The sequence below is a fragment of the Onychostruthus taczanowskii genome, unplaced genomic scaffold (genome assembly GCF_017590055.1).
Source record: "Onychostruthus taczanowskii isolate IOZ18803 unplaced genomic scaffold, ASM1759005v1 scaffold24, whole genome shotgun sequence".
Taxonomy (NCBI): Eukaryota; Metazoa; Chordata; class Aves; order Passeriformes; family Passeridae; genus Onychostruthus; species Onychostruthus taczanowskii.
This window is the reverse complement of record NW_024499684.1, coordinates 10231828-10259282: the sequence shown is the minus strand read 5'-3', so window position 1 is coordinate 10259282 and position 27455 is coordinate 10231828. Positions and strand designations below refer to the sequence as shown.

General features: G+C 43.9%; 1 protein-coding gene across 1 annotated transcript in view; it reads right to left on the bottom strand.

Annotated features, from left to right (window-relative positions):
- LOC121336716 (LIM domain containing preferred translocation partner in lipoma) overlaps positions 1-27455 on the bottom strand; it is a 317023-nt gene that overhangs the window by 129538 nt on the left and 160030 nt on the right. Inside the window, exon 7 of the mRNA XM_041406088.1 lies at positions 20213-20335. Within this exon, the coding sequence (XP_041262022.1) occupies positions 20213-20335 (123 nt within the window). The remainder of the gene's footprint in view (positions 1-20212; positions 20336-27455) is intronic.

The window sequence follows — 27455 nt, the reverse complement described above, 5'->3', positions numbered from 1 at the left end:
TAAAGAACCAGGGTGTTCCTTTTCTTTTATTATTACCTTTTTTATTTCTTTTGTAGTAGTGTCTGGAAATAACCCATCAGCCAGAGGAGCTGCTCCCACTGCTGCTGTGGCAGATGGCAAGCAGGGCTGGAGAGCAGGGCTCTGCCTCGGCAGGGCTGTGTGGGGAATTCTGCAGCGGGAAGAAACAAGGCAAAATGTGCAGGCTGCCGTCTGCATTCAGATCAAGCGCTGTCTGTTGCTAGCAGCACAAGTTGTTCTGAAAACAAGAGTCAATCATCTGTAGCCTTATTTCTGTACATTTCCTGCAGGGGTCTCATGAAATAAATGAGAATAAATGTAAGGGCGAGAGTTCCTATTAGGAGCAGCCTCATCAGCATCACCCAGCCAAGCATTTACGTCATCAGCATGCTAATTTAATCAGACCTGAGCAGTGATGCTATAAATGGATTACCATCCCAGCTAGTGTGGTTACCGAGGTAACTCAGCCCTTTGTGCCACAGATACAATCCGCTTAATGATAATAAAAACCTCAGCACAAATGAAACAGAAGGAAAAGCCTGACAGGGCTGACGCATACACGACCCTTTCTCTCCTCTCACCCTTCCCCTTCCCCAGCCTCAGCCACTCACTGCAATAAAATTAAGTGCTGCTGTGATCTGTATGCACAACATTCCCATAGGGAACATGCAAGTAAATAGAACCCGCGGAAATAATTAATACAGGCCAACAACTGATGTCGTCAGCATTACTTAGTCATTCCTCCAGCTCTGAATGGCAAAGGGACACACAGACAGAAGCAGTGCACAGGCAGATTCCAAAGCTCCTGCAAAAAGCTTCAGGGAAGTGGCTGCTCTCCCCTATGCAGCATTAATTATATCAATGGAGTGCTTGGACCAAGAGCTGGCTGCAATGGTGAATCCAGTCACTGCCTGTCCCTGCCAGGGGGGAGCATTTCCACACCATCTCCTGCTCTGCCAAAACTGGAGGTGACCTGAGACTGGGCGTTCCAAAGGCTTGGGAGAAATTCAACTGCAATGTTGTCAGTCCAAAAGTGGAGGTGGCCTGGTCCTTTGCAGGAGGGTTAAAATGGGCCTCTGGGGCTGCCTGCATTCACCCAGCTCTGCAAAACCAGCAGCCTACTCACCTCCCAGCTTAGCCTGGGAAAGAACATTCCTCGGAAAATGCTAGCCTCAGTGAGCTAAAAGGCAGTGACCATGCCTTAAAATGGACAGAAGGTCATACTCTTCAGCTCCTCTAGCTCTTTTCCTGATTGAGCACCAAGTTCCCTGTGGATGTTGAATGCCAAACATTTTCCAATTCAGATGCCAAAGACCAAATTTCCCATAGCATTCAAGATACAATTCTCTTTTCCTCTTACCCAAAATCTTAGCAACTATGAGCAAAACCACCAGCATCTAAGTGCTCAGCTTCCACAGCAGCTCAGGCATTTCACCTGCTCTTACTGCAAGTCACCATGTCCTCAGCTAAAATGCTTCACCTGAAAGCACCAATTGCTCCAACCGGATCAGGAGTGCACACCATAATGTCAGGTCCATCAGGCTCCTGGTGGGTATTGCTCCAGTCAAGGCAGCGTCTTAAGGGATTACCATGACACCAACAACTTTTGATGGATTTATCAGAAGTGCAATGAGTTCCCATTGCCTGTCACATGAACACATGCATCAGACTTGTTGTTTTGTAAATGCCAAAATGCAGTTCACACAGTCTTTGGAAAAAATCCAGAGAGACTTCCCAACATATACAACTGGACATGTACAGAAATAGCTGTGCCATTGCCTTCATTTCACAGACTAAAAGCATTCTCTGTGTGTTCATTCCTGAGGGCAGCTCTTTCCACCTACGTGAGACCATCTCAGCAGCCCAATCCAGCACTTCTTCACTGAGTGGAAGTACCCAAGTGTTTGGACTCGAGCATAAGTGAGATCAGCTTTTCAGAAGAGAAAGCCCTTTCTGAATTGGCAGAACCCCAGCAAAGTCAAAGCTGTTTCTGTAAACTGTAGCACGTCCCTTCAATGAGCAATAACAGCAGATATATCTACGGAAAAGACACATTCAGGCTCATCTCTTGGGAAATCTCACTAAATACTTTCTCACTCCTCCACCATGCAGAAGAACACCAGCCCTCCTGGGAAATTTATTACATACTTCCAGAGAAATAGCTAAATAATTCCTTTAGGAGCCCTTTTAGATCAGATTACAGGAGTACACTTTTCCCTGGAAGAGAGAGAATCCTATGCAAATAGCACCAAATTACTATGAAAAGTTACGTTCTTGGCTGGAAACACCCAGCTTACTGAAAGCATGGAGCTGTGTGTCCTGATCTAACTGTGCCCTCACAGCAGCCAGGCAGGTGAGACACAAACAACCCCAGGAAAGAGGCTGGGGGGATAAAAGTCCTCAAAGCAGAAGGTAGGCGATGGAATGCCAGAACACACAGCTCTGGAAATGGCGCGGCTGTTGATGTGAGAAGGAAGCCATCACCTTTGCTTCGATTTAAAAGTCATCATGACAGCTTGAGAGATTGTAACATTTAAGTGACACAGTGACAGCTTGATCCAGTCAACAACCGCAATTCACAGACGTGCTCTAAACACAAGCCCCGCTTCCCCAGGCGCAGAGCAGCCGCTCAGTTGGGAAAGGTGTGTATCCAAAAGGAGACGTAACATTAAAAATGTTCCTCCAGGACCCTCACTTGGCCAGTTTTTCTGCATACACTGGGGGGTGAGACTGAGACTAGGGCTCTCTACACCCCTGTGGCACAGAAAGGATATGAGCAGGCTGGTGGATGGAAAGGAAATGAGAAGAATTGGCATCAACATCAAATGTTCCATTAATTTCAATGGCAGCTACAGGTGTGCAGAACTTCAGAGAAAGCCCTTCTGCCACAATCAAGTGAAAATTCAACCATGCAATCTCCCTTTATTCCTGCTTCTCCTGACAGTCAGGTGGGCTCTGACGTGGTTGTAGTGATGCAGGGCAATGCAGAACAGCCCCAGCTCACTGCAGGTGTCCCAGCCACATTAAAAAGAGAATCAGGCATTCACTAAAATTTACAGTACACTTCTAACCTCTTTATAGCTAGGTGCTTGTTCTCTTGGCCAGCAAGTTTCAGCTAATGGTATTCTCGGCCTAATAATGGCACCTTTTTTTTTCTTTTTTTGGCCTGCCCAATGTCCTGCTTATACAATTTAGTGTTGTGGAAAAATGCCAGAGTAACTCTCTTGGCACATGCAGAACAACCAGTGCTGGCATTTCTTCCCCTGAGGTGTGGCCTTTTATGTGCCCACAGCACATCTGGGAGGGATTGCTCTGAGCCAGTCTGGACATGATTTCTCAATACAGTAGGATTTCTGGGCATTTGTAAGTGGGTTCTAACCCATGGACTATTTATTTAAATAAATTAGAAAAAAAGGAAATATTGGAGAATATGTCCCCCAAAAACATGAGCCACTAGGCCAAATACTTATTTCATCCCTTGAAACTGTAATAGTAATGCTCTACTGTGCCACTTCCTGCTGCTCAAAGATCTTGTCATCCACAGGCAACATCAAAAGAATGATTTTGTTATTGTCATTAAGAACATGACTTTTCAGTGACCCACAAAAGTACAGCACCATAACACATGCTTACCAATGGTCAGCTATCCATATAGTCCAATGCATTTTAAAAACAAGTCTGCCCTCTGTAACCAAGCTCTGGTTGTCTTAAAACCAAATCAAATAAATAAAAACATTAAATGCTTTCACAGCTCAAAAATATCCTAAGAGTTTGATACTTAAGAAATATTAAGACAATGACCATCCTGAACAGAGAAACCAGTGGCTACAGAGCTCGCTGCCTTTGGAATATCTTCTCTTATTTGCAAGTTCCTCAGATAGCAAAGGAAGACAGAAAAGGAAACCTTCAGTAATGGCTCCTTTCCAAGCCTTTATGGCCATGGCTGGGCACTGAATTTTCTTAGAGAGACAGCAGGGCATCCCTGGCTGTGGCTGTGCACAAAGGCAGGCAGCGCCTGCACGGCAGCTCAGGACCTGCTGGTCTCAGGTGTCTGGGGGGGCTGTGCACTGCCCCTGCCTGACCCCCCCAGCTCCCTCAGGAACGGGATCCACTCAAGGCAACTCCTGATGATGCAGAATGACCTCTCTTAAATAAATCTTACAGGTTGAATGGGACCTCAGGAGTCTGCTCAGCCCAGTCCTCTCCCTCACAGCAGGACTGACCCTACATAAACTGCTCCACACAGACCTTTGCACAACCAGACCTAAAGTCCCTCCACTAATCAATCATCTCCTACTCTTCCATGCCATCTTCTTCTGGGGTTACCTATCCCTCCTACAGCAGTTTTACCCCAATGGGTAATCTAAATCTCTAGCTGGGTTTTAAGTCCCAGATATTGTGCTTTCCAGTGTAGATGTGTCATTCCTTTTTCTTTGCAGCTGGAAGCAGACAGACCCTGAACAATTAGGAGGCAAGAACACCCACAGGGAAGAGGTTATTTACATAAACAGGATCACAATGTGTGTGTGTTTATGTATTTATTACTTATTAAAAAATACTGCAATCTCTTTTCTTTTCTAATTAAAAGACCCAGTTTGCCCTGCTGCACAATTGCTAAGCAGATTTAAAATGGGGACTTCAGTAGCTATTTTATGGCTAATCAAATGAGTAAATATAATGATCTGCTCCAATTCCCATTCTGATTACACAGTGTAGCTATTTCATTCCCTGAATAAGCTCCTTGCACCCAAAAAGAATAGTTTAACAAGCTTCAGAGCAGAATGTTAGGCTCAATTTCTCTAAAGGGTAATAGAGTGGGAGTGTCTGTATAATTAGCTTTGTTGGGCTCCCTCCCTCACTGTACAATACACTCTATACAGAGCTTTCACTGTCTCTCCAGGTCTTCATGTTAAAGCAGAAAATAATGCAGAGCACATTAGAATCACACTGGTAGCACAGAAGAGTTTTGAAAGATGGAAAAAGAGCTGGAGAAGTGCTGGCTAATTCAGCCCAAAAGGGCTCAAGCTTTAATTTAGCTTTAGCAATAAAAGCACACATGTTCATGTACACAGCTTATTCATCTCTAATGTATTGAACTCTTAGATGTTTCTGGAAGTTAAGATCTGCCAGACTACTAACACACTGATCAAATCATAGTATAAATCACTAAAGTACACTCAACAATTTCTTCTCTGCATAGAACCTGAAATTAAATTAACAGCATATAATCTATAATGCAAAACATTACCTAACACATTTGGAAAAGTTGGATGCTGAATTCCCTTACAGAAAATAAAAGTGTTTGACATACTGATTTTTTCACAGCAAGAAACAATTTTTTACATAAGCTGGCAAAACTGTAATATTTTTGTGCTTGCAGAAGAATTTTCAGCTGGAGATTTGAAAATCCTTTCTGAAGTCAGACAGCCAGGTGGGATATGTTATTATTACCACCTCTGTTTTACAGATGGAAAACTTAATGCTAGAAAAATGAAAAATCTTACTGAAAATAAAAGGAAGCGTCAGAAATCTGTGAGGAAAGGGAGAACAACAGATCCCATCTTGTTCCAAAGCACTGTGGCTGCATCAGACCTCTCCCAAATCAGTCATCCTGTATCTCTCCTCTCACTTTTATTTGCAAGCAAAGTGTCCATGGATACTGTCTTTGGAAACTCACACAAAAAGTGTGGCAAAGAGGTCAAAATCCAGTCAAATTGTTTAACCCTGCAATGACTGGGGGAAAAAACCCAAACCAAACCAAACCAAACCAATAAACAAAAATAAAACCACCAAAACAAACCAGAAAAAAGCAGGACACTATGGAAGTTACTTTGAAAGTCCCACAGCCGAATCACAGACTTCATCTCTAATGAGTAAAATCCACAGTTAAGCCATTGTTTCAGAGTAAGTCAATAGCAAATAAAAAATAAAATAACACAGGTCCAATAGCCACTCTCACTTTTTTCTTTCTTTTTTTTTTTTCATATAAGCTTACCATAGTTTGCAGTTGGATAGCAATACCTGATCAGAAACAAATACTGCACCTACATTTTTCACATTCCTCTGAAATAACTAAGTATCTCAAGCCCTGAGCCTTGAAAAGAGACAGCTAAGACTCAGACTGGTACAAACAGGAGGAATGATTGTTCTGTCACTTCCAGTGCTAGAAAGAAGCAACAGGAAAGCACCGTTGTGGGAGGCAAGGGGAAAACATCAAGAATAAGGTGGGTCTGCCCCACCTCCATGGAACTTCTTTGCTATGGGATGTTTTAAATTCCAGAGATTTACATGAGCTCATAAAGCAATTGGATGAGCTGATGGAGGAAAAATCCCTGACTGAATATTAAGAAAGACATAACTTAAATCAAGCCAGTTCTCTGTGAATAGCAAATTCTTAGATAAAGGGAAATATTCTGGGGGAGTGTAGATATGAATTTGCACCACTCTTGTCTTCTTTCTCTGGTTTTTATGGGGAAGACCACTGAGCTGGAGTGACCACTCATCTGACACAGGGTGGGCAAGGTCAGGTTCTTAATTTCAGGCCTATATACCCTGACATATGAGAAAAAGATACTGAAAAGCAAAAGTTTAAATTCCAGTCTCTCATGCAGACAGGTTATTTTTCTAAAAACCAGACTTTTGCTGCTTTTGTCTTTAAAAAACCACCAGCAGCTGACCAACACTGTAATATGAGTCAGGACCAAATGAGTGAATGTATGAGTGAATACACTCCAGAGATAGGTAGATAGACAGATAGATATGAGTGAATATACTCCAGATTCAACTTCCTTCCAAGCTCAGTTGCAGACAACAAATCCTACAACAAGAGCATTTATCTGAGTCCAGGATACCAAAATGCTTTCACTAAATCAGCCAAGTCAGAACTGAAGCTGAGTCTTCACAACAGACAGCATTTGAGACCCTCAAGAAAACTTGACAGGTAAATAAGACACTAAAAATTCCCCAAAGGACAGGCTTCCAACAGTGAAATTGCAGTGTCTTCTGCATTCAGGTGCAATTAATGGAGTCAAAAGCATGTGATGGAGCCAGCGCTGGATGCACTGGTACATCCCACACAATGCATCTCCAAAGGAGGTGACAGTTCTGAGCACTAATCTCTACTGTCTCCCTTTTACTATTCTGCACTTGTCTGCAGGAAAAATTCTCAGCTGTTTGGCACAACATTCCACTTGCAAAGACAGTTCAGTCATCTTTGCAGAACAAGAGGATCACCTTCATGTTTCCTTGAGTCCTTGGCTTACTGCTCCTCAGAGGTGTACGTGCAGAATGAGGGACCTGGTTTGGATGCATAGGGAGTTGTTAAGCTCCTCAGGCAGAGAACAACTTAAAAATGGAGAACAGCACCTTGGTGCTGCTGACTGGCTTAGCCACACAGAAAGGTGAAACAGCTGCACAAACTTGCAAGGCTGTGCTCCACCTAAGACTTGGAGAGGGATACTTTATCCCAATCCACCCATGCTGCTGTGATGGAGGAGTGGAGAAAATAAAACCCCAGCAGTTCAGATGCAAATACTAAAGGTCACCTACACACCCTCACTGCACCAGGTGCTGGACATTCACCCAAACACTGCACACTGAGCAGGTGGGCAGAGAAATGGGGGGTTTCCCTGTTTAACAGAAGAGCAGTCCAGAGGCAGAAGATGGCTCAGCCAAGGTTACACAACAGCAGGTAGAGCAGGTAGAGTCTGGCAGTCTCAGGGACACAACACAGGACTGAGGACAACTTACCTCCTCCTCCTCAGGTAAAGGGTGGCACTTGGTTAAAAGAAAATCCAGGTTAGTCATAGATGCTTCAGACTGAGCACTGCTTTCCTCCCCACACTTTCAGTGTAGCCTATCTTAAGTAAGTTAAAAGGAAACAATTATAAAGCTGATGCCGATCAGTCCAACCTGACTTTTCTTATAGTCAAAGCCCCAAACACCTACCTGGCAAAACTCTGACAAATGTATCTGAGATCCCTGCAGGGTGCAGCAAGGAAAGCCCCTTTAGGACTCGAGCTGCTATTTTACAACAAGAAACATTCTAAGCCTGTAATTTTATCTCTTCCATCTCTCCCCATTGCTTGAAATTAAAATAAACATGGACCAGGGCCTAGGATTTTATTTTATCTGCCACATATTGCTATCATTAAACACACTTGAAATGAGTGGGTTTAGTTCAAATAAAACTGTCTCTTCCCTCTCCCTTTCTCAGCTCAACAAACATAAAATAGGAAACTGCACTCCAATATATTCAAGAAGCAACACACGTTACATCATGAGTAGATGATCCATCTGGCAAGCTGACATGGTAATAAGTTTGCTTAATTGTCAGGTCAGGCATATTACAGACCCAGTCTGTCAGTCCTTTTATTACAGCTCTGTCTGTACTGGGGAATTTCAACCTCCTCACACTCCGTATGTGTAGACGTGGAATGCATCCATATGGTATGAGGACGTATGCATGGACACATATATGAAGTGTCACTCAGAACAAGGAGATTAAATTAAGAAAGGAAATGCTGAAGTCAAATAGCTCTTAGCAGCTGTATACATTTCAGTCTGGAATAATCACCCAAAGAAAGCAATGAGATATTTACATTTAATTTATTGGAAACTGGGCTGGTGAAAGCACTGATTATAGGGGATAATCCAGCACTGCCTCATAAGGAAAACAGCCAGAGATCCTCAGATGTTCCCTCCATTTATACTTTTTAAGTGATCAGCCCATCATTTTGTTTTTGGCTCCATGCAGTTCCAATCATGCAGACAGTCTCCTGAGATTGTCCATATGTCCTCCTGAGAAATCACTGAGCACATTCAGCAAATGACTGAGTTCATCAAATGGATGCTTTGCCTTTAAAAAGCCCACAAAACAAAACAAAAGCCACCTTTTTCCTTCTTTGTCTTTGTGCCTTATCTCCTTCTCTCCACTAATGAGCTCAATTCTGAAATTATTTTATTTACAGGAAGGCTTTAAGGTGTTTTGACATACGATTTGTGGGAAAGATGCCAAATACAAATTTTCTAGACCTGCCTGCATTTGTGATTTTACATGAGCACACACACATATGTTCAATATTCAAACAGCAGGTGTTCCCTTAAAGTTTTATTGCCATTAGTTAGAAATGACCACATTATTCAACAAAGTCAAAGCCAAGTCTTGTCAAAGGTAAGTCTTGCCAGAAAGTCTGATGATTTCCAGTATTAAACAGTCCTGCTCTGGAGTACTGGCTCTGGCTCTTCCAGATAACTCCAAAACCTAACAGTGATCTACATTCACCCAAAAGAACCACTTAACAATTCATCCTCTGCGTGGTATCTCCACAGCTTTTCTCAGGAAGTAGCGAGTGCTGCCTCAAGCACGGTAGCAGCTGTCACTGGGGCCTCATAAAACACCGTGATCTTTGTGGTAACCCTTTTCCACAGCCAGATCCCTTGTCTTGCACTTTGGACATGGGCTGCTGATGCAGATTCCAGCCAAAATCTTTCCAGAAAAAGATTAAATATAATTCAAAACAATATCTGTACTATCTCTCTGCTGAACACAGTACTCAAAAAAATCCAGCTGAACAACTGTTTTTCTACCACTTTTTAGGACTGTAAAAGGACCTTAGCCACATAGATATTCCATGTAACGCAGAGCTGATCTTTCTGCAATCCAGCACAGTAATCAACCCCAACATCTTCTCTTCCCCTCTTGATAATCACACCTTGAAGCTGCATGTGCATCCTGGCTTTCTGCTGGATGGAAAGAGAACTGTGCCTCCCATCTTTCTTGAACTCTCCTTGGATCACAAGTTAATGGTTTGGGAAGACAGCATCAAAATTGCCTGAGACCCCAGGATGACTGAAGTGATTGCTGATACACAAGATGGCAATTCTTCATGGTTCTGAGCTGCCTGGGACAGGAATGGGTTCTCATCGACGCCTTACAAATCACTCCAGAGGGGGTAACGTACTCAGCCTCTTGTCAACCCGGAGAGAAACAACACCACTACTCATGGCAAGACAGCAAAGTCTCTGACCTGGCTTATGCTGGCAATCAGGTGAGATGATTGCAACAATCCTGCCTGACAGGCACATAATGCCATGCAAACGGCACAACCTGCCCTTGCTCTTACTGTACTCATGCACACAAAACTACTTCCTCCCAAGCGAAGAATTCATTGTAAGTCTCAAAATATTTTGTTTGGGCAGGGAGGAATCAGTATCAGACTGCAAACATTGGCAGAAGTATTTATAACTGCTTCAAAAATCTCCTTTTTCTGGCCAGGTCCTTTTTTTGTTTAGTTTTCTTTTTTAAATCTGTGGGGGAAGACAGTAATACCCGTTGGACCAACACATTATTGATTTCCCATAGAAACAGCAGTCAGTTAGAGTGCTCACTTTCAGCAGTGAAGCAGCATGTTAGCTTTATCTTACTGTAATTTTTTTTTTCATTTCATCCTCTTTTACATACTCATAGAAGTTTCCTATTCACTACTGAAACACCATATGGTGATAATATATGCTAACACAGGCACAGTGACACAGTCCACAAGTCTGCTATTGAGCAAAAGTTGACAACATAAGGCTGAGAGAATTCTAAGTGCTTCCAAGCCACAATAAGTACGTCACCTAATTGCATTTTACTGTGATGCAAAGAAGTCTGAGTCAAGGAAAGAACTTCCCTACAATGAAACTGTAACAGCCTGGAGTAATTCACAGTTACTTGAAGAGCTTGAGCAAGGATCTATCAATTCATGGCTTTCAGATACAGGCTAGATGTGGGTTGAGGTTTTTTTAGCCTAGGCAGCTTTAATATACAGAAAGAGACAATGCATTTCAGCATCACAGTCACCTCTCAAAAGGTTCCAGACAGGAAGGCCAAAGGCAATCAGTAAGAGAAAATATAGACACTGCTTCTCAAACCATTCACAGATGCCTCTGCTGCTTATTTTAATGAACTAGGTTTTGAACTAGAACATTTTGGAACAATCCTGAGATATATTCAAGTTACAAATGCATTGGGTTTATTTACATACTGGTAGCAGAGTCTGATGTGGAACCTACAGGGCCAGGTCTCACTTTTCTGTGGAGCTCTAGGTCCTTACAGGTGACCCTACCTAAAACGAGGCTGTGAATACACCTAATATGCCTTTGGAATGGCCAGCAAGGGCTCCAGGGAGAGGTCCTCCCTCCCTGGCAGGGCAGACCCTAGGAAAAACAGACCACGGATGGACAGGATGGACAACAGTGAGTGACAACACTACACCAGAATGTCACTGATATCTGTCCAAAGCCCTGTTTTACAATGAGCTGCAAGGTCTCTCTGTGCCTCAGATCTCCATCTGCAGAACAAAAGAACCAAACTTCTCCCACCCCAGGGCACAACAAGGATAAACACACGGAAAGTTGCAAGCACTCGCGCAAACATGCTGCAATAAGTAACAAGGACAAACTCACAAAGGCCATGCTTTAAATGACAGGGCTTCCCAGTGTGTTTAAGCCTTCACCTATCAAACTGTATTTAGAAACTACCACTGCAGAAGGCAGCTGCCTTCCTCTAGTAAAGAGAACAATTCCACAGCAACTTCCATCAACAGGATCTATACCTGCCCTGCAATGGTCTCTGAATAGGTTCCAAGCAATTTGAAGGCACACCAAGGTAAAGCCCTCCTTGCTGTGAGCGTGATGCACGAACCACAGTCATCACTCCCATTTTGGTGGAAATGGCCTGGGGAATACGCCCAGCAGAGTCCACAGTGGGAGCAAAGTCCCCAGTGATGTATTGCCATGCAGGTGTTTCTACAAGTTGCTGTGCTGTTCCCTTGGCGCTGAACTATTTCCTTTCCCTAGCAGGGAGGGAAACGCAGCTGGTTCCTCCTGTGCACAGAAGAGAAAAACACAACACAAAAGGAACAGAAACCATAGAGAGCAGAGGAAAGGAAGCCTGATTTCCTATGGACTTGTGTCTTGCATCTTGAGCAGACTCTGACCCTTCCTGTTCTCATCTGTTACCTCTCCTGACTGCCCCTCCACTTCCCTTCTCCCCCTAGTATTAGCCTTGGCATTTGTCTGTGTGTGTCAGCCAAACAATCCATGTTCCAGGTCAGAGATCCTGGTTACAGCACAGTCTGGAAGAGCAAAAGTTCAAGTTGCCTGCAGGACACGCAGCAGGCTTGGAGCTCACTGCACACGTGTGCAGTGGGGCCACCTCACAGGCCAAGCAAGGACAACCAGGGTGGCCCCACTGCACACCCTGCAGCTCCCCAAGACAGGGATCTGAGGGATCCCTCCTGCCCAGCCACAGAGTTCTTCACACAGACACTCCTCCCACAGACCCACTCAAAATGGTCACAGAAATCAAACCATATGTGGGAAGCAGCCAACTGCTGGACACCAATGGGTGCTGAGCAGGAAGAATCAATCAACTGTGCATTCATTCCAAAATGATCCAGTTATTTCCTTGGCAGGCACTGGGCAGAAGAGTGGCTGCCACACATGGGGAAATCAATCCCACACCTGAGACCTCTTTAAATCTTTCTGATGGGGTGTTCTCACACACGCTCTGCCCATCCATTGCAATGGGGTATGAGATGAAGACAAATCCATGACAGGGTTCCCATGGTGTGGCCTCAGCTCCTCTGGTGACTCAGGGACAAACCAAGTCATCTGATCTCCCAGTGCCTAGGTTCCTCCCCTGCCCATGAGACAGCCAGTGTACTTCCCCGTTTCACAGGGCTGCTGTCATGGTGGTGAATCTGATGCCGCTGAAGCACTCAGATGCATCGACCCATGCAAGAACACGAGCAGAGGCTGTGTCCCAACAAAACACAGGTTCCTGCCCCAGAGGCAGCTGCTCTTTGCTGGCTGGACACACAGACAGCTCGTGAAGTGCGCCGCAGCCCTTTGAGGAGAGTGCCAAATTACACCCAGTGCCAAAAAGCAAGGATGGGGAAATGATGACAGGCTTCCTGAGATGATGGCTTACAGTGGCTCAGTCCCATTGTGGGGAAAAAGATAGAAAACAAAACATAACAATAGGTAGAAGGCCTTGAAAAGCTGTAGAGAGTAAGAACCCTGCTCTCAACCACTTACAGAAAAACAATCACAAATGCAGAGTAAGAAAAAGACCAAATTATGCAGTACTATTTGCTTTTTATCACTGTTCCCAAAGTAAATGTTTATCTTTATCCATATACAAATTTGAGATGCCTGCACAGATTTTAAAGTCCAATACATCCAACACTAGTCGTCATCTAAAGCTTTAGCCAAACACGTAAGCAGAAAACCAAAATGGATGCAGAAAAAGAGAAAGGGAAAAATGGAAAAGAAAACCTTACTGATATTTCTGTGAACTTGGTAATTTATCAGAAAAAGAAACAGCAGGAGTAGTGCTGATTTATTTTCACTCTGATGGTAGTACAAGAGGAAGAAATAATACCCTGCAAAGGTCACTCTTATCCTGTTCATCTGTGACAGGCTGATAATCCAGGATCTCAGAAAACTTTCTTTAAAAATCTTCACGGACATGCTCTTATCAAAAGGATTAAGGTTTAATACATACCAGCAGATGCAACCGATTCAGGCATCTGCTAATCAGAGCAGCATCAGTTGCCGCACGCACCGGCTGGAGCTGATGACTGCGGGAAGGTTTCCCTTCTTATAGAGAAAGACCAAATCCAAACACACATTAAATCATCTCTTGGCTATGCCTCCCAACTCACACATGAATATCCCCGTCCTGTGCACGCTCCTGCCTGCAGGCATGTCAGGGATGGCAGGACTGATGTGCTGCTCACAGCCAGCGCACCCACAGTGGTCCTCCCAGAAAGCTCCAACCCAGGGACCACCTCAAACGCCACCCACGTGGGGTGGGAATGCCACTCTGCCTTTGGAGAGGGGAACCACAGCAGGAAGCGTTTCTAGATGTAGGGGCTTTGCATTTTGAGTGCAGGGAGGAACCTACAGAAATTGCTCCAGATGGGACACTTCCTTTCCTACTTTCAGTAATCCACCCGGATTTTCCAGACAGCACAAAGCCAGAGCACTGCAGCCAGAAGCAGGAGCACAGCTCTCAGAGGTGACCCCATCTTTAGAACAGCCCATGCAATTCCTGATGTCCATGACTGTGGCAGAAGTGTCACAGCCCACTGAGAACAGCCACAGTCAGCACCCTGCAGTGAGTCTGCACAAGCCATCTGATGCTGCTACAAGGGCTGGAGCTCACCATCTCAACACCAGCTTGGGCACACTGCTGTGAGCCACTGTCATCCAAGTCAGCAAAATAGCAGCACTCACAGCCTTCAGGAAAAGCAGTGTGCAGCACAAAAGCTCTGGAGTAGCTAGGATGGTCCTACTAAAAGGTCATCAACCCTTCAGGATGGACAGCGGGTGCTTCTCAGTTTCAGCAGATGAGCTTACTTCCAATGAGCCCCTTTGTCATACAAAAAGAGATTCAAATGCCTACAAAGCCCAAAATGCATAGATCTCAAGAGAACCAATACAAAGAACCCTTTGCAACTGGGAAAGCACTGCCGGGCTACCATGCTGTGCTGCTGGACACTGAAGACTCTTTGGCAAAGCTGTGCAGATGCCCAGCAGTTAGATGTGCTCAGACCAGTAGAACGAGGCCAGGAAACTTTTATTTAACTCAAATATCATATGTGAAGATGGCAGAAGCTAAGCCATCAATTTCAGCACATACTGAACATCTGAAAAAGCCATATCCCCCTGAGTCCCACAACTGAGGAACCATAAAACTCTGTCACATAAATGCAACAGGAGGGAGGAATTCATTCTGAACCCACCAAATCAATCTCAATCTGCTTGTACACCTAAATTTTCTTTCTTAAAGAAATAAATACATTCTTGACAACAACTGCAGTTCTGTAACAAGCCTGTGGACTGCACTTCCAAAATCCAACCCGAGCAGCCAGGCTCACACAAGTACAAGGAACAATGAAACCAGCTCTGAGCCCGGACTAGCAAATTTGCAGACTCAAAACAGACTGTTTTGAGTTCAGATTCAGGGATCTGTTTTTCACAGAGCAAACCAAGAGCAATCATAATGATCTTTCTCAAAGCTGGGGGAATGTGCTTTCCCTTGCTGGGTTGGAAGCTTTAATCATGGTTGGAGACACAGCTCTGCATAAACCAAGATAAAACACCTGAACTGTCATCCGTGCATTCCTGACACCGCTGTAAGTGAGGAACTACAATTAAAAATTCACAGGGAAGAGACCTCCTAGGAGCCCTTAGCAACACTTCAATATTTTGCCTTGATTTGCCAACAGCTGAAACTGTTCAATCCTGGTTTCTGCAAGAAAATATGTCCATTGCCTTTTCTCTGCTTTTACTATCCCCAAATGGTTATCAAAGAAGCGACAGGATAACCACCAGCACTGTCAAACATTTAAATCCCTTTTAAATTCCAGTCATTACAAGACATTATTTCCCAGTATGCTTGAAACTTAATGAAAATGTATCACTGATTTTTTAAATTTAATTTTCTTTACATTTTTATTGTACTTTAGCTCATATTGAGAATGAGCCTCTTTTCCTTCAAAACAGTGCTCACTTTGGCTTAAAGTGTTGGACAGTGACAGGTGTCTAGTACTGGGGGCAATGACACAGAGGCAGGAACACAGGCATGAACCCTTAGAAATCTTGCCTAACTCTGCCTTCATGTTCCCCACCTGTTTGCACAATCACATCACCCAAAGGCCTTCAACCCAGACCAAGGTTCCACATTGCCACATGCCACACACATGGGGAGTAAGAGGCAAACCACGTTGAAGAGGTTGCCAAGCTACAAGGACAGAAGAGATTTGGAGAGGAAGGAGAGGGGAAACACTACATGCAAGGTCATTTAGCACAGCAGTGGTTGCTGGGAATGATGCAGGTCTCCAGAGTGCCAGCCCAGTGCCCTCTGGATCAAGCTGCCTCTGAGAGCTGTACACAAGCAGATTTCATCTTGGCCATGGTGCACGGTCAAACAAGATTTTTTTTGCTATTTAAATACTTCACAAATATTGGCCGCAGAGCATTTGCTTTTAGAAAAACCTTAAATACCATCAGATCAGGTACATCTTATTACCTGGTGCACCTCCCACGAAGTGTTATTGTGCCAAACAGATATTCTATTGGAAATTCAGGATAAAACTCAAGAGTTTCGGAAGGTAGGTGTCCAATTCCAGACAAAGCAATCATCATTCAATACATAATTCACAGCAGGGACAAAGAATCCTGAGCTTACGTGTGCTGCTATTTCCAGTATTTCATTTTCCAGTCTCTGCTGGAAGCCCTTTCTCCAGAGTCACAAAGTTTTCTTGGTTTTGAAAAAAATGCAAACATTTATTTTATGGGCTGAAATTTGGCATGTTTGGTTTGGGGTGTTTGGTGGGTTTTTTTGGGTTTTTTGTTTTTTGGGTTTTTTGGTTTTTTTTTTTTTTTGTTAAGGTCTTGCTGTACTGATCTCTTATGCAAGGATTTAAGCAGAAAGGTAAAAACTAGGGAAAATACCCTCTAATAAAGGAGTCAGATGACCACAGCATTCATTAGGCCTCTACTTAGGGGGTTCACACAATTTATGACTTGCTCCTACTCCCATCCACGGAAATGAAGCACCTAATATCTTGTCTTTTGCTAATGCCTCCTTTTACTAATGAAAGATGCAGTGGGTTCTCTGCCTCTGAACTTTCCAATGAGTTACTGCAATTTAGAAAGTGTGATATGTACACAGAAGCACACTGCAGCTACATAAGAGGAGCTCTGTACTTTACTCATCACACTAGTACTTCCAAACTGCACCAAACGAGAGGAAAAATTAATTAGATTTTTTTTTCATAATGCATCTGCAGTTCTTCCAACAACACCCAAGGCAAGTTAAACCTCATATACCACTGCAGTCATGGTAATTTTGAGATCATCTTGGTCATCCTGTCCATTTCAATTTACTGTACCAGAGGGCTAGAACTGGTCATGCTGGTGAAGGTCATGCAGCTTCTTTCTAAAATTTCAGTTCTAGCTGAATTCTTTAAATACAATCTCTCCTACACCACCTCACATGACAGAAAACATCCTTAGATGCTGCTCTGTTGAGGCTAAAGATGATGATTTAGTCTTGTAATTTTCTGTGCCTTTAGGTATGTGCACTTTTGAAAGGGAAAAACTTGCATTTAATCACTTCTGACTGTTTCTATGATTCAGTCAGAGAGACTTTTGCTTGCAAGACATGGACTCAGCCCAGGTCACTTTTGCTTTCCTACCCAGCTGCCTAGAATTAGGCAGGACCACGAGGTACCAGGAGGGCACTGCTGACCACAGGCGTCCAGACTCTCTCCCTGCCTTATTTTAAGGTGTTCAGTTTCAACTCATGGCAGTGCCCTTGTCACCCACGCAGCACACAAAAAATGTTACCAGGAAGGCAATGCAGGGATGGTGCAGAGATTCACACTCACCTATGTCCTCAACAGCAAGGGCTAAGAGACGGTGCCTGAGGTTGATGTTGGCCCACCCTTCCTGAGAAACATTACATCCCTCTGTGTCAGAGGCACCCCTGGTGCAGTGTGTGTCTTTGCAATCTTGAACTTGTACCAAGGATCAAAAGAGCTTCCCTTTGTGTGAATTCATGCCAATGGGCAGCGTATGTTAAATAAACTGCTTGTCATTACCCTGCTATCACTCCTACTCCAGTGAGAGAGGACTATGTTACGACTTATCTTACGTTGCTTTAAAACTGTCCTGAAGATAATATGAAAAAGAAATGTAACAATAAAGTTTCTCTTATTCCAGAACAGGAGTACCCCCAAGGGCAAGGCATTCCTATAAAATTATTATAATGCTTTAACCACATAAGCACACTGAAACGTCTTCTCTGAAAACAAGTCGTAGCTCTTTTTTCCTATCTGCAGCCATTATCCTGATAAATTTGGGAAGGTCAGCTAAGGTGTAATCCAATAAATGTGCTGATGTTCTGAGTAAGTACCTTACAATTTGCAGCCTAATCTATTATCCTACTATAAGACCATCAAATGACTCACCAGTTTTAATACTTAGTACAGATCAAACAAAGGAAAATATCAAAGCTTTACGTTCTAGTTCCACCTTTCAAGGACTTGTCTGAGTACTCTTTAATTACAGCAGATGATACATCCAACTCTGGCATTTTCTTTCTCTAACAGCTCTAGTTAGAAGTTGCTGCAGCAGTACTTTTCACAGGACACCATTATGTTAACCAAGAGATGCTGAGAAGTCAGACAGACTGAACAAATCAAGTTGGGATTTGATCCCAGAGATGGAGTTCAGCTTCTTCTGCCCACCAGGCCACACAGTGTGTAGTGCACCTGGGAGCCTCACCATCCAGGTGCTCCTGGGTACAGGGGACAAGTCTGCAGAGCCCCCACCCAAGTTGTGGTAGAAAGCCATGGGAACAAGCAGGTGCGTGAATGGGAATCAGCACATCATCTTGGAGGGTGGTGAACTTTCAAAGTCAGATCAAGTCCCAAACTTGGGATATGACTTCAAATCCTCCAGAAACTCAAATACACCTGCAGAAGTTTGCACTTGGACACTGTGATTAGACACAGTGATCTAAATTTTTTTTTCTTTTAATGGTAAAGGTGTAAAATAAAAGTGAAAAAACAACCTATTCACAGAACCCCAGATCCCAAAGGAAGAAGCATCAGGAAACAGTCAGCAGCACTGTCAGCAAACTGTAGATGCTTCGTGAAATGGGTAGAGAAGTTACATGTCCCCACAAAGATGTCAGAGCTCACTGGGGGCGTTGCTGAGAAAAATGGGGAGCAGAAATCTCTCTCATCCAACTCTAGCAGGGTTTTGAGTCTGTAAAGCATTCCCCAGTAATAGTGTGCACTGGTGTGTGTTTGGCCCATGCAAACAAACATGGGTTATTCACCACAGTGCCTCAGCAGAACTCATCTCATTTATTGCAACAACAAAAACCCACTGGGAAAAGGGCTGAATTGTATTTGGTTTACAATGTTGGGCTTTTTGACTGACTAACGCAAATTAGACTATTTTTCAAGGACGAGTTTGTAAGTTTATGCAATAACTGTGCACATGCCACTAAAACTAAAGCCGAGGTTATAGGGAGGTCCCTGCAGAAAGGATGGAAACCCAGAGCCTCTGTGCGGAGGGTGGACACTTTCAAAAGAGCACAGATCTGATTTTGCTCTGATTTTGCTCCATTTGCAGATTTGAAGATGAGCAAATCTAAAGAGATTCCGATCACTACTTTAGTTCTGTTCCAAAGATATCACTTCTCCGTTACTTAAAAGAAATGGAGCAATGAAAACAACCAAAAAAAAACAAACCAAAGAGAAGGCTTGTATGGATAGTGAGTATGCACCCAACATTGACCTATCCCTTTGATACTTTTGACTTTTGGGGCTTTACTAAGAGAAATACAGCATGTGTCTAGCTATATACAGCCCACAGACCCACACACATGTAAGAAATGAGACCAGTCATGAGTCTAGGAAGGAAAGACAAGGCACAAACATATCTAGCATGATTTCATGAGATCTCAAGAACTGCCCTATTAAAAGTGCTACTGAGGTGTCACCACTTCCTCTGATAAATAGATGACATCTCACCAGAACTTAAATAGCTCCACTCAAGCACTACCTAGATGAGTGACAAAAATTAGCCAAGTCACTGTCACCCCTGCAGTCCTCGTCTAGACACAGCAGAGAAGTGCGAATTCCAGTCTGCCTTGCTGGGCTACAGCCACCCTGACAGCTGAGCTCCGATCCAAGCCACTTCATGAGATGGGGATATCTGGATCCTTCTGGCAGCGCGACAGACAAAAGTTAACAGAACAGAAAAACAACAAGAAAATAAAAGCACAAAAGTCCTTGTGAACTGAGAAGGTTTTAATTCACGAGTCATTGTTGGTTGAGAGTTGAGGCAAATGAAATGCCATTTTTTGCAAGTATTTTTTTAACAATCTCTGTGGCAATCTGACAATCGGGATCAGAGGCCCTTAGCTCAGAGGTGCGGCAGCTTTTGAGCTGGTGCCCCCTCAGAGCAGCTGCGCCCTTCTCCCCATTGACAGCCACATCTGGATGCTATCAGGAGGAACTGGCTGGCCTTCTCACAATAAATACCAAGCACTTAGCAAATTGACTCCAGAAGTCGATGCTGGCCCCTTTCCCACTCTGTGTTTACGCAACGTGCGACTAACCTGTTGAGTCCGAGGTTTGTATGGAGAGCTGCTCTCTAGGTCGGCCAGGATGCTGGTCAGAGAGTCAATTTCTGCATCTAAACTGCACCGCCTCTCCTCAAGTGTCTTGCCACCAGGATTCACCTTAAAGAAGAAAGAAAAGTTCCAGTTATCCAAACCACTTGGCCTGGCACATGGTTACTTACTGTCCTCATGGAGCTGCACCCATGCCCAGCAATAACTCTTGGGTTGCAGGGACAAACATGCTGAAATCCTATAGCTCCCTCCAGAACTAACAGCAAGCATCTCACAGGAATTTAGGCTGCTTTGAGGCTTTTCTTCACGTATTTGCCACAAGGGTCCCATTGTGTAAAACTGACTTAGAGGATTAGCAATTCAGCAATCTGCTGCTAAGCTGAAGAGGCAAGACAATCCCCACACCATAAGATGGAGAAGATGTTATACAAGGATACCTGTCTGGAAAGACAAAGCTGGGGACGGGCTTGGAGCACCTGGATCCCAAGAGCATCTCTTCTGCCCTGTTCTCATCTCAGGTAAAACACAAACAGAACAGAGCTAAAAACCACAGTAGTCAGTGACTGTCCACGTGCACCTATTCTTATTTTAAATCAATTCTTGGTAGGTGTACCAGTCTGATTCAACACTTCTTCACAAATTTCATCTGAAAAATTAGCTCCTTCAAGAGGAGTGAAAAAGTTCAATCCATTTCTAGCAGATTGAATGTGAAGGGTGTGATTTGCAACATGCAGTCACAACATAAGTAAGGTCCTTGTGAAAAGGCTTTTATGCAGGAAAGCCCATGCCAAGAGCAAATGCCAACATGCACCCAAGGACCCTAATTCTATAGATTTTGCTTTCTTTCTGCTTTCAAAACAGCCCAGTCCCATTTGCACCCAGGCTGGTAGGGATGCTCACTTGAAAGGGAAGAGACGTGAATTTTAACCACCACCACCACCCACCTCAAAAAGTAAAACCCAGAACTCAGTACCACAGCACAGCATGCGATCTTCAAACCCCTGTTTAAGGGCAGTACTGCAATCCCTGCTAGAATAACCATTTTTAAAGAGGACTCATTCCCATGCTTTGTTTTTCATAAATCAACCTAGTCCAAAACCTCTAGGAAGGATCTTTGCACTGTACAGCCCAATCCAACAGCAGGACCTCTCAATAGGACACAAAGTAGGTAAAGACTAGGAAACATCCTCCTCAATGTTTTCAGTGCTTTGGGAACTAGGCAGCTCCACTAGGAATGGGAAATTTAAGAAAACCAGCTGAGGATCCGTGCCATGGACAAAGTAGGAGCTAGGGGCAAGCCCCACTGAGCCAGGCCACCACCAGGACATACACAGAAACCAAAGTTCTTGAGTCAAGTGAACTATTACACAGAAAGTCTTTTCTCAACCTGAGTTATTTGTCTTCTATTCTTCCATGTCTTACTTACCTGCAAATCCCCCGGACAGGACAGAGTCTCTCTGTGTACATGCAACTACAGAGTTTGGTGCAGAAGAGTTCACTCAGAGTTTGACAATGTCAATAATAAAAATACTAAAGAATTACCTAACAACTCACCTAATCTCAACTGCAAAAGCTATTCAGACCATACCAGCACCTTCCCACAGACAATACAGCTCTATTTGCTTTCACTCTCACCAAGTTACTTCAATTTTCCAAGCCAGAAATTTGCGTTTTCCTTTGGCTCAGTGGCTGTTCCAGACAGTTTTCATTTAAATTTCATTTTAGGAGCAGTCAATCATTACCTGCTTTAAAGAACTCCCTAGTCATCAATCTGACACATAAATGGCAAGTTGGTCAAAGAGAGGCTATACAAAGTAGGCAGCCTCTGATCTGCCAAACTTATACGTGCTGAGGCATCCATTAGTACCTAATGATTATTAAATCTTATTGGATTACAATGTATTTGGCTAGACTAATAAGAAAATGGAAGCTCCAGTGCGGCTTATGCAAGAATACACTATTTAAAAGGCTGAGAGTCAGGTTAGAAAATACTTACAAACTCGACAACTCTTGCCTATTTTTATTATAGAGCCAAAGTCTTTCCATCCAAACCATTGTTCAAAAAAGAAATATTTTTCACAGGAATTACCCCAGACCATTACTCCTGGCTAACTGCAGGCACCTGGATTTTTAAATCTGCAGAAGTACAACTTCTTTTCCACTTCATGGCTCTTGTTTGGTTTTTCTTCATCTTCCAGTTGTTGGCCTGTAACTGCCACAGGCTTCTCAGACAGAAAATCTGTGATTGCTCCACTCCAGAGAATTTTGAAGCTAAGCAGCCAAAAGTCAGCCTGGAAAGGAGAGGGGAGATGCAAAGGGCATCCAAGGCCTCAACACGTGAGGTGACAAATTAAGCCAAAGGCAGACCTAGGAATAACACTACAGTCCACACAGGACCTGCTTGGTACCCTGACCCTGGAGAGAAGGGATGGTGGCAGATGAGAAGATCAGCCAATTTAATTTCTGCTTCTTAGCATTTCTGGGCCATATTATTCCCAGGTTCTCATTCCCCAGAACAATTATGCAATAGCTGACTAGCGAATGCCGCAGAACAAGTTATAAGGTTGTAAAAGTTAAATGTCCTTAGGAAACCTAGAAAAATAAAATAAAACAGCATAGAAGCATCTCTATTGATTCTGGGCTCTGATTTATTTATTCAATTAAAACATAATCAACATAGATTAAGAGCCCAACTCTAAAATGCAGGAACATAATGCAATGCAACAGTGCCAACAAATGACACTACCGATGTATGCCAGGGCCTACTGGGGCAGAAATGGACTTTAAAGACAGCCCTTTAAGAAATGGCAAGCCTCACAAAGACAGGTTTCTGCTGCTTTTTCTTCCCCATCCCCACAAATCTTGAATTTTCTCTCTCCCTACAGTGCTCAATATTCAACCGAAGGATTTGCTGCCTGGGCAAACTGGAGCACTTGCAACACCAACTTCAGCAAGAGAGGGTTAAGCTATTCCTCTTCCCATGCTCTTTGTCATGACGTTACTATAAAAGTTTTATGATATTGTTCTGGAACAAAACCCGAGCGCCAGGTCCCAAGGCACAACAGGTTCGCACAGACGCGGCTCTGCTCCGAGGAGCCCGGGCTGGTTAAGCTCAGAGCCCCACAGATACAAACACCGGAACCAGAGGGAACTGCTAATTCTATTTCTGTCTGGATTTATGGCATTTGTTGCAGACATGTCGCTTTTGCGCCCCCTCTTCCAGCCAGTAGAATATGGAAAAATGGGTTTAAAAAGAAAAAGGATGCTATCTTTGGCTCAGCCAATGTGAGTTCGACAAAAAGCAAACGTAAGCCAACCCAGTCCAACAAATTACTCATGCCAGAGACTATCCATTCACGTGAACTTCTGCAATGCCTACACTCCTATCCCCTGGCTCAGTCTCTGCTGTGAATCAAAAGAGAGAAAAACAGCAGAGAGCTTCACTGCTTGGCTTGTTTGTCTGCCCCTGAATTCCTGGTGTGCAGCTCAAAGCAGCTCTGATGGTAATCCACTCCCGAGCCCCATCAACTCACTCTGCTCTGATGAAAATTCACTTTACTTTTGCTAAGCCTACAACCCAACAGCAGTCAGTGCCACAGGTCCCCACACCACTCCAAGGAACATTCATTAAAGAACATGCAGTGCAGCGGTCAACACAGGGTCTCAAATTTTGCCTCACTGTGCTAAAAGGGTTGTAAGACTACTCACTGAGCTAAAAGACATGAGAAGCACAATGATTTCCCTAGATGTCACCTCTTCCTACAACCCTGTATCACCTACCCTTATCGTATTTTGCAGCTTTCAGCAGAGGAACAATGTCTCTTGTTTAACCAAGCCAGCCCCTTGCAGTGGGCTCAAAGAGAAGAATCTGGCTCCCAGATGTCCTTCCTAGCTCCTGCTCCAAATTCCTTTCCCTACCCAGGTCCAGCCATCTCTCTTTCATTCTGTTTTCCCCTCTCTCCATGCCCTGTTTTCTGCCCTGCAGGGCTGTAGCCCAGGCTAGGCATTAGCCCCTGAGATGAGAGATGCCATGTGGGCTGCCAGGTTAGCCTCTCAGCCAAATTTCTGGTGCCAGGTGGTGTTGCTGTGTCGGGGAAACATGGAGTGTGGCTTTGCAGCAGTGACCTGCTGACATGGGTGGCAGGCTACAAGTAACTCTTGAGCCCCAGAGTGTATTTTCTACCAACACAAGGCAACGGCCAAACTCCTGAATACTTTGGATATTTGACTTTGCTCAGCACGATTTTCCAGCATCAATATCCACCACCTCTCCATCCACCTCAAAAATCTTGTCTAACAGAGGTTGAGCTTAGTACATTTGCATGTTTCCTGAGTGCTGTGGCCAGCTCATCCTCTGAACTATGTCCCTGGAAGGTGAGCCGTCATTTGTGGGAAATGTAATGCTGGTTTATCTGTGCAGACACCTCCAAGACAGCAGAGCTGCAGCTAAACACACAACCTTTCTTGTAGCATCAGCTCATTTCACACACTGTGCTATCACAGGTCACTGATAACCTCCTAACTCACAAGTGAAAGATTGGAGATGAACACCATGGATATTAGGAAAGGTCACAGCTAATGACTCAAAACAAAGCTGGGAGCCCACAGTGCTTTCTGCTCCTGGTACATTGGTTTTAGCCTGAGGTGCCTGGGAGCTCTCTTTGAGCTGTAACACATCAACACTTTTTGCATTTACACATCCAAGAACAGGGGAAAGCAGAAAAGCCTTCTGGGGCAAAGAAAGGACAAAGGTAACAAGAGGAGCAAGTGGAATTTAGGCAAAGCAGGAGCTGTGAGCAAGTAGATGGTAGATAAGGACTTCTGCCCTGAAAGACTCTACTGTCATTTCCCCCAGTAAAAGCCAGTGAGCCACAGATGAGGTGGTAGAGATGATAAATTCAGCGCCCACTGTCTGCTTCCACCAGGCTGCACCCATGGCAGCCACACACCACACTCTGCAGGCTGTTGTAATCCTGGGATAGGCACTGAGGTGGCGGAAAGAGCAAATAAAATAGGAGTGAGCCTCTCTTTATACTCCATGGCCTTGGGCACTGGCTTAGACAGAGATGCAGACAGAGCAAGAAGGATGCAGTTCTTATTTCCTATTTTAGCTGGGGACAGGTGAGGGACAGAGAAGTGTTTGATGTCAATAGTATCCACTGTACTGACAAGAAGAGAAATGTTAACCAGGAAGAAGAAAGGAAGTGATTCAGTCTTGATACACTTCAGGCTGGGACTTGTGTTTAGTTTTTCTTTCTTTTTTTTTTTTTCTTTCTTTGCACTTTCCCTTACAATATCACTGCCAGAGGCAAGGTTCTTTTCAGACACACACCCCTGCTACCTCGTCTCTTATTCATTCTTCTTTCCAAGGTCACAAAAGCCATCTAAAGCCCCAAAAGGCATTGCAGTGGCAAAAAAGATGCATACTGAAGGGCATCTATCAGGAATATGAAGCACCCTTAAGAGTTGCTTTGTCTATTCTCCCCTAAGCCTCTAGACAAGTGCAAACATTTTCTTTCAAATTCCCTAATGTAAATTTATACAGTCCCAAGAGGCTGCCCCCCACGCATCACAGGGAGACAAGAGCTGACTGCAGCATCCAGGGCAAGGGGGGTCTCAGATGCTTGATTGATGCCTAATCTCTGTTCCAGGCACCAAGGAGGGCTGGACAAGAAGTCGTGCCCTTTAAAAACAGAAAGATTGAGTCTTTTGAAACAAATCTGAAATGATGGAAGATTTCAGCAGATGTGACCACAGTGATTTCACCAGATGTGATTGTATCAAGGATCTAATAGAAAAGAACTTCCCTGCTGTTCCATCAGGCTGAAGCCAGGCCTGAAATATCCTTTTGAGCCTTTTGATGACATCAAGGATAAAAGCCAAAGGGAAGTTAGGTTTTGATTTATTTTTTCCCCTTGCTCTTTCATTTTTTCAGGCAGAGAATAGTTTTACCTGGTTTGTGTTGCTGGATATCAGCACGACCAAAGCAAAACACTTCAAAAGTTTAAAGAAGGCTGTTCCAAGGCACCATTTGGTGCCTCTCAGATGCCACTGTCATTTAAATGAGCAATGTTTCTTTGACTCCAGCCACTTTTGAAGATTCCACTGTAAAGAGGCAGGTCAGGTCTACCTGGAATAGGGCTTGAACAGGCTGGGGGTGATCACCTACTAAACACCAGGCTATATGGTCCCAAAAAGGCTAGTGAATGTGCCAAACATCTTCCCTCGGCAAAGTTCATACTAGCAGCTGTGCCACAACAAACTGCAGAAGGCACAGTGGCTGTGCTCAGCCACACCTACAGCAATTAGTCTGGGATAGCCCCAGTCCCACACTGAATTTCTCCAGTCATGGAAAACACAAATAGTACTGGGTATCTGGACTGAACTCCTTCCTGAAGCAACAAGGTGTGGTAAAGAACTGCACGGGCTTTCAGCTGGGGCAAACAAACAAGAAGATGAAGGAAAGTTATTTTTTAAGCATCGCTAGGAGACACCTTGCAAAACCTGAACAACTGATTTAAAAACTCACTGTGGTGTAAGAAGCTTATGAAAAGGACAAATAATAAAAACATTTTTAAAAAGAAAAAATACAGATAAAGCAGATAACAAGAAAGCCTGAAAATAAGAGGCATCAGTCTCAAAACAAAGGAAAGAGGGTAGGTGTTTTGTCACACAACACGCTGCTAAGCTGCAGAGCTATTTCTGCTGCAAGACACTGTGGTTGCTATGAGTTTACACAGATTTGAAAAGCAGCAGGAGAAACTCATGGAAGAAAACTCCAAGACACACAATAAATATAAAATGCTCTGTGCTGCCCTTTTACATTTTTCTCTGGTCACTAGTGATTGACTTGGCTCTAGAGACATTCATATGAAGTCTCCATTTGTGTTTTCTATCCGCCTTCTGACACCTGCTGGGAGTCACATCTGCTGGAGGGTACATTCCAGTCTCTGCAGGTAAACAACTGACCACAGCCCTAGGTGCCAGGTTTTGGCCCAAAACCTGGAAACCCATTTCTTCCTTTGTTTTAGCAGAGACAACAGAAATTACAGCCATCTGCACTCAGCCTCCTGGGATGCATATATTTAAAAAAAGCCAAGACTTTGTTGCAGTTATGAATCTGTATGATAATAAAGATTTATATTTCCCTAGAGATCAGTGTGATAGACACTGTTCACACATTACCTAGGAAACATCCTTGTCCCAAGGAGTTTATTGTCAATTGGAT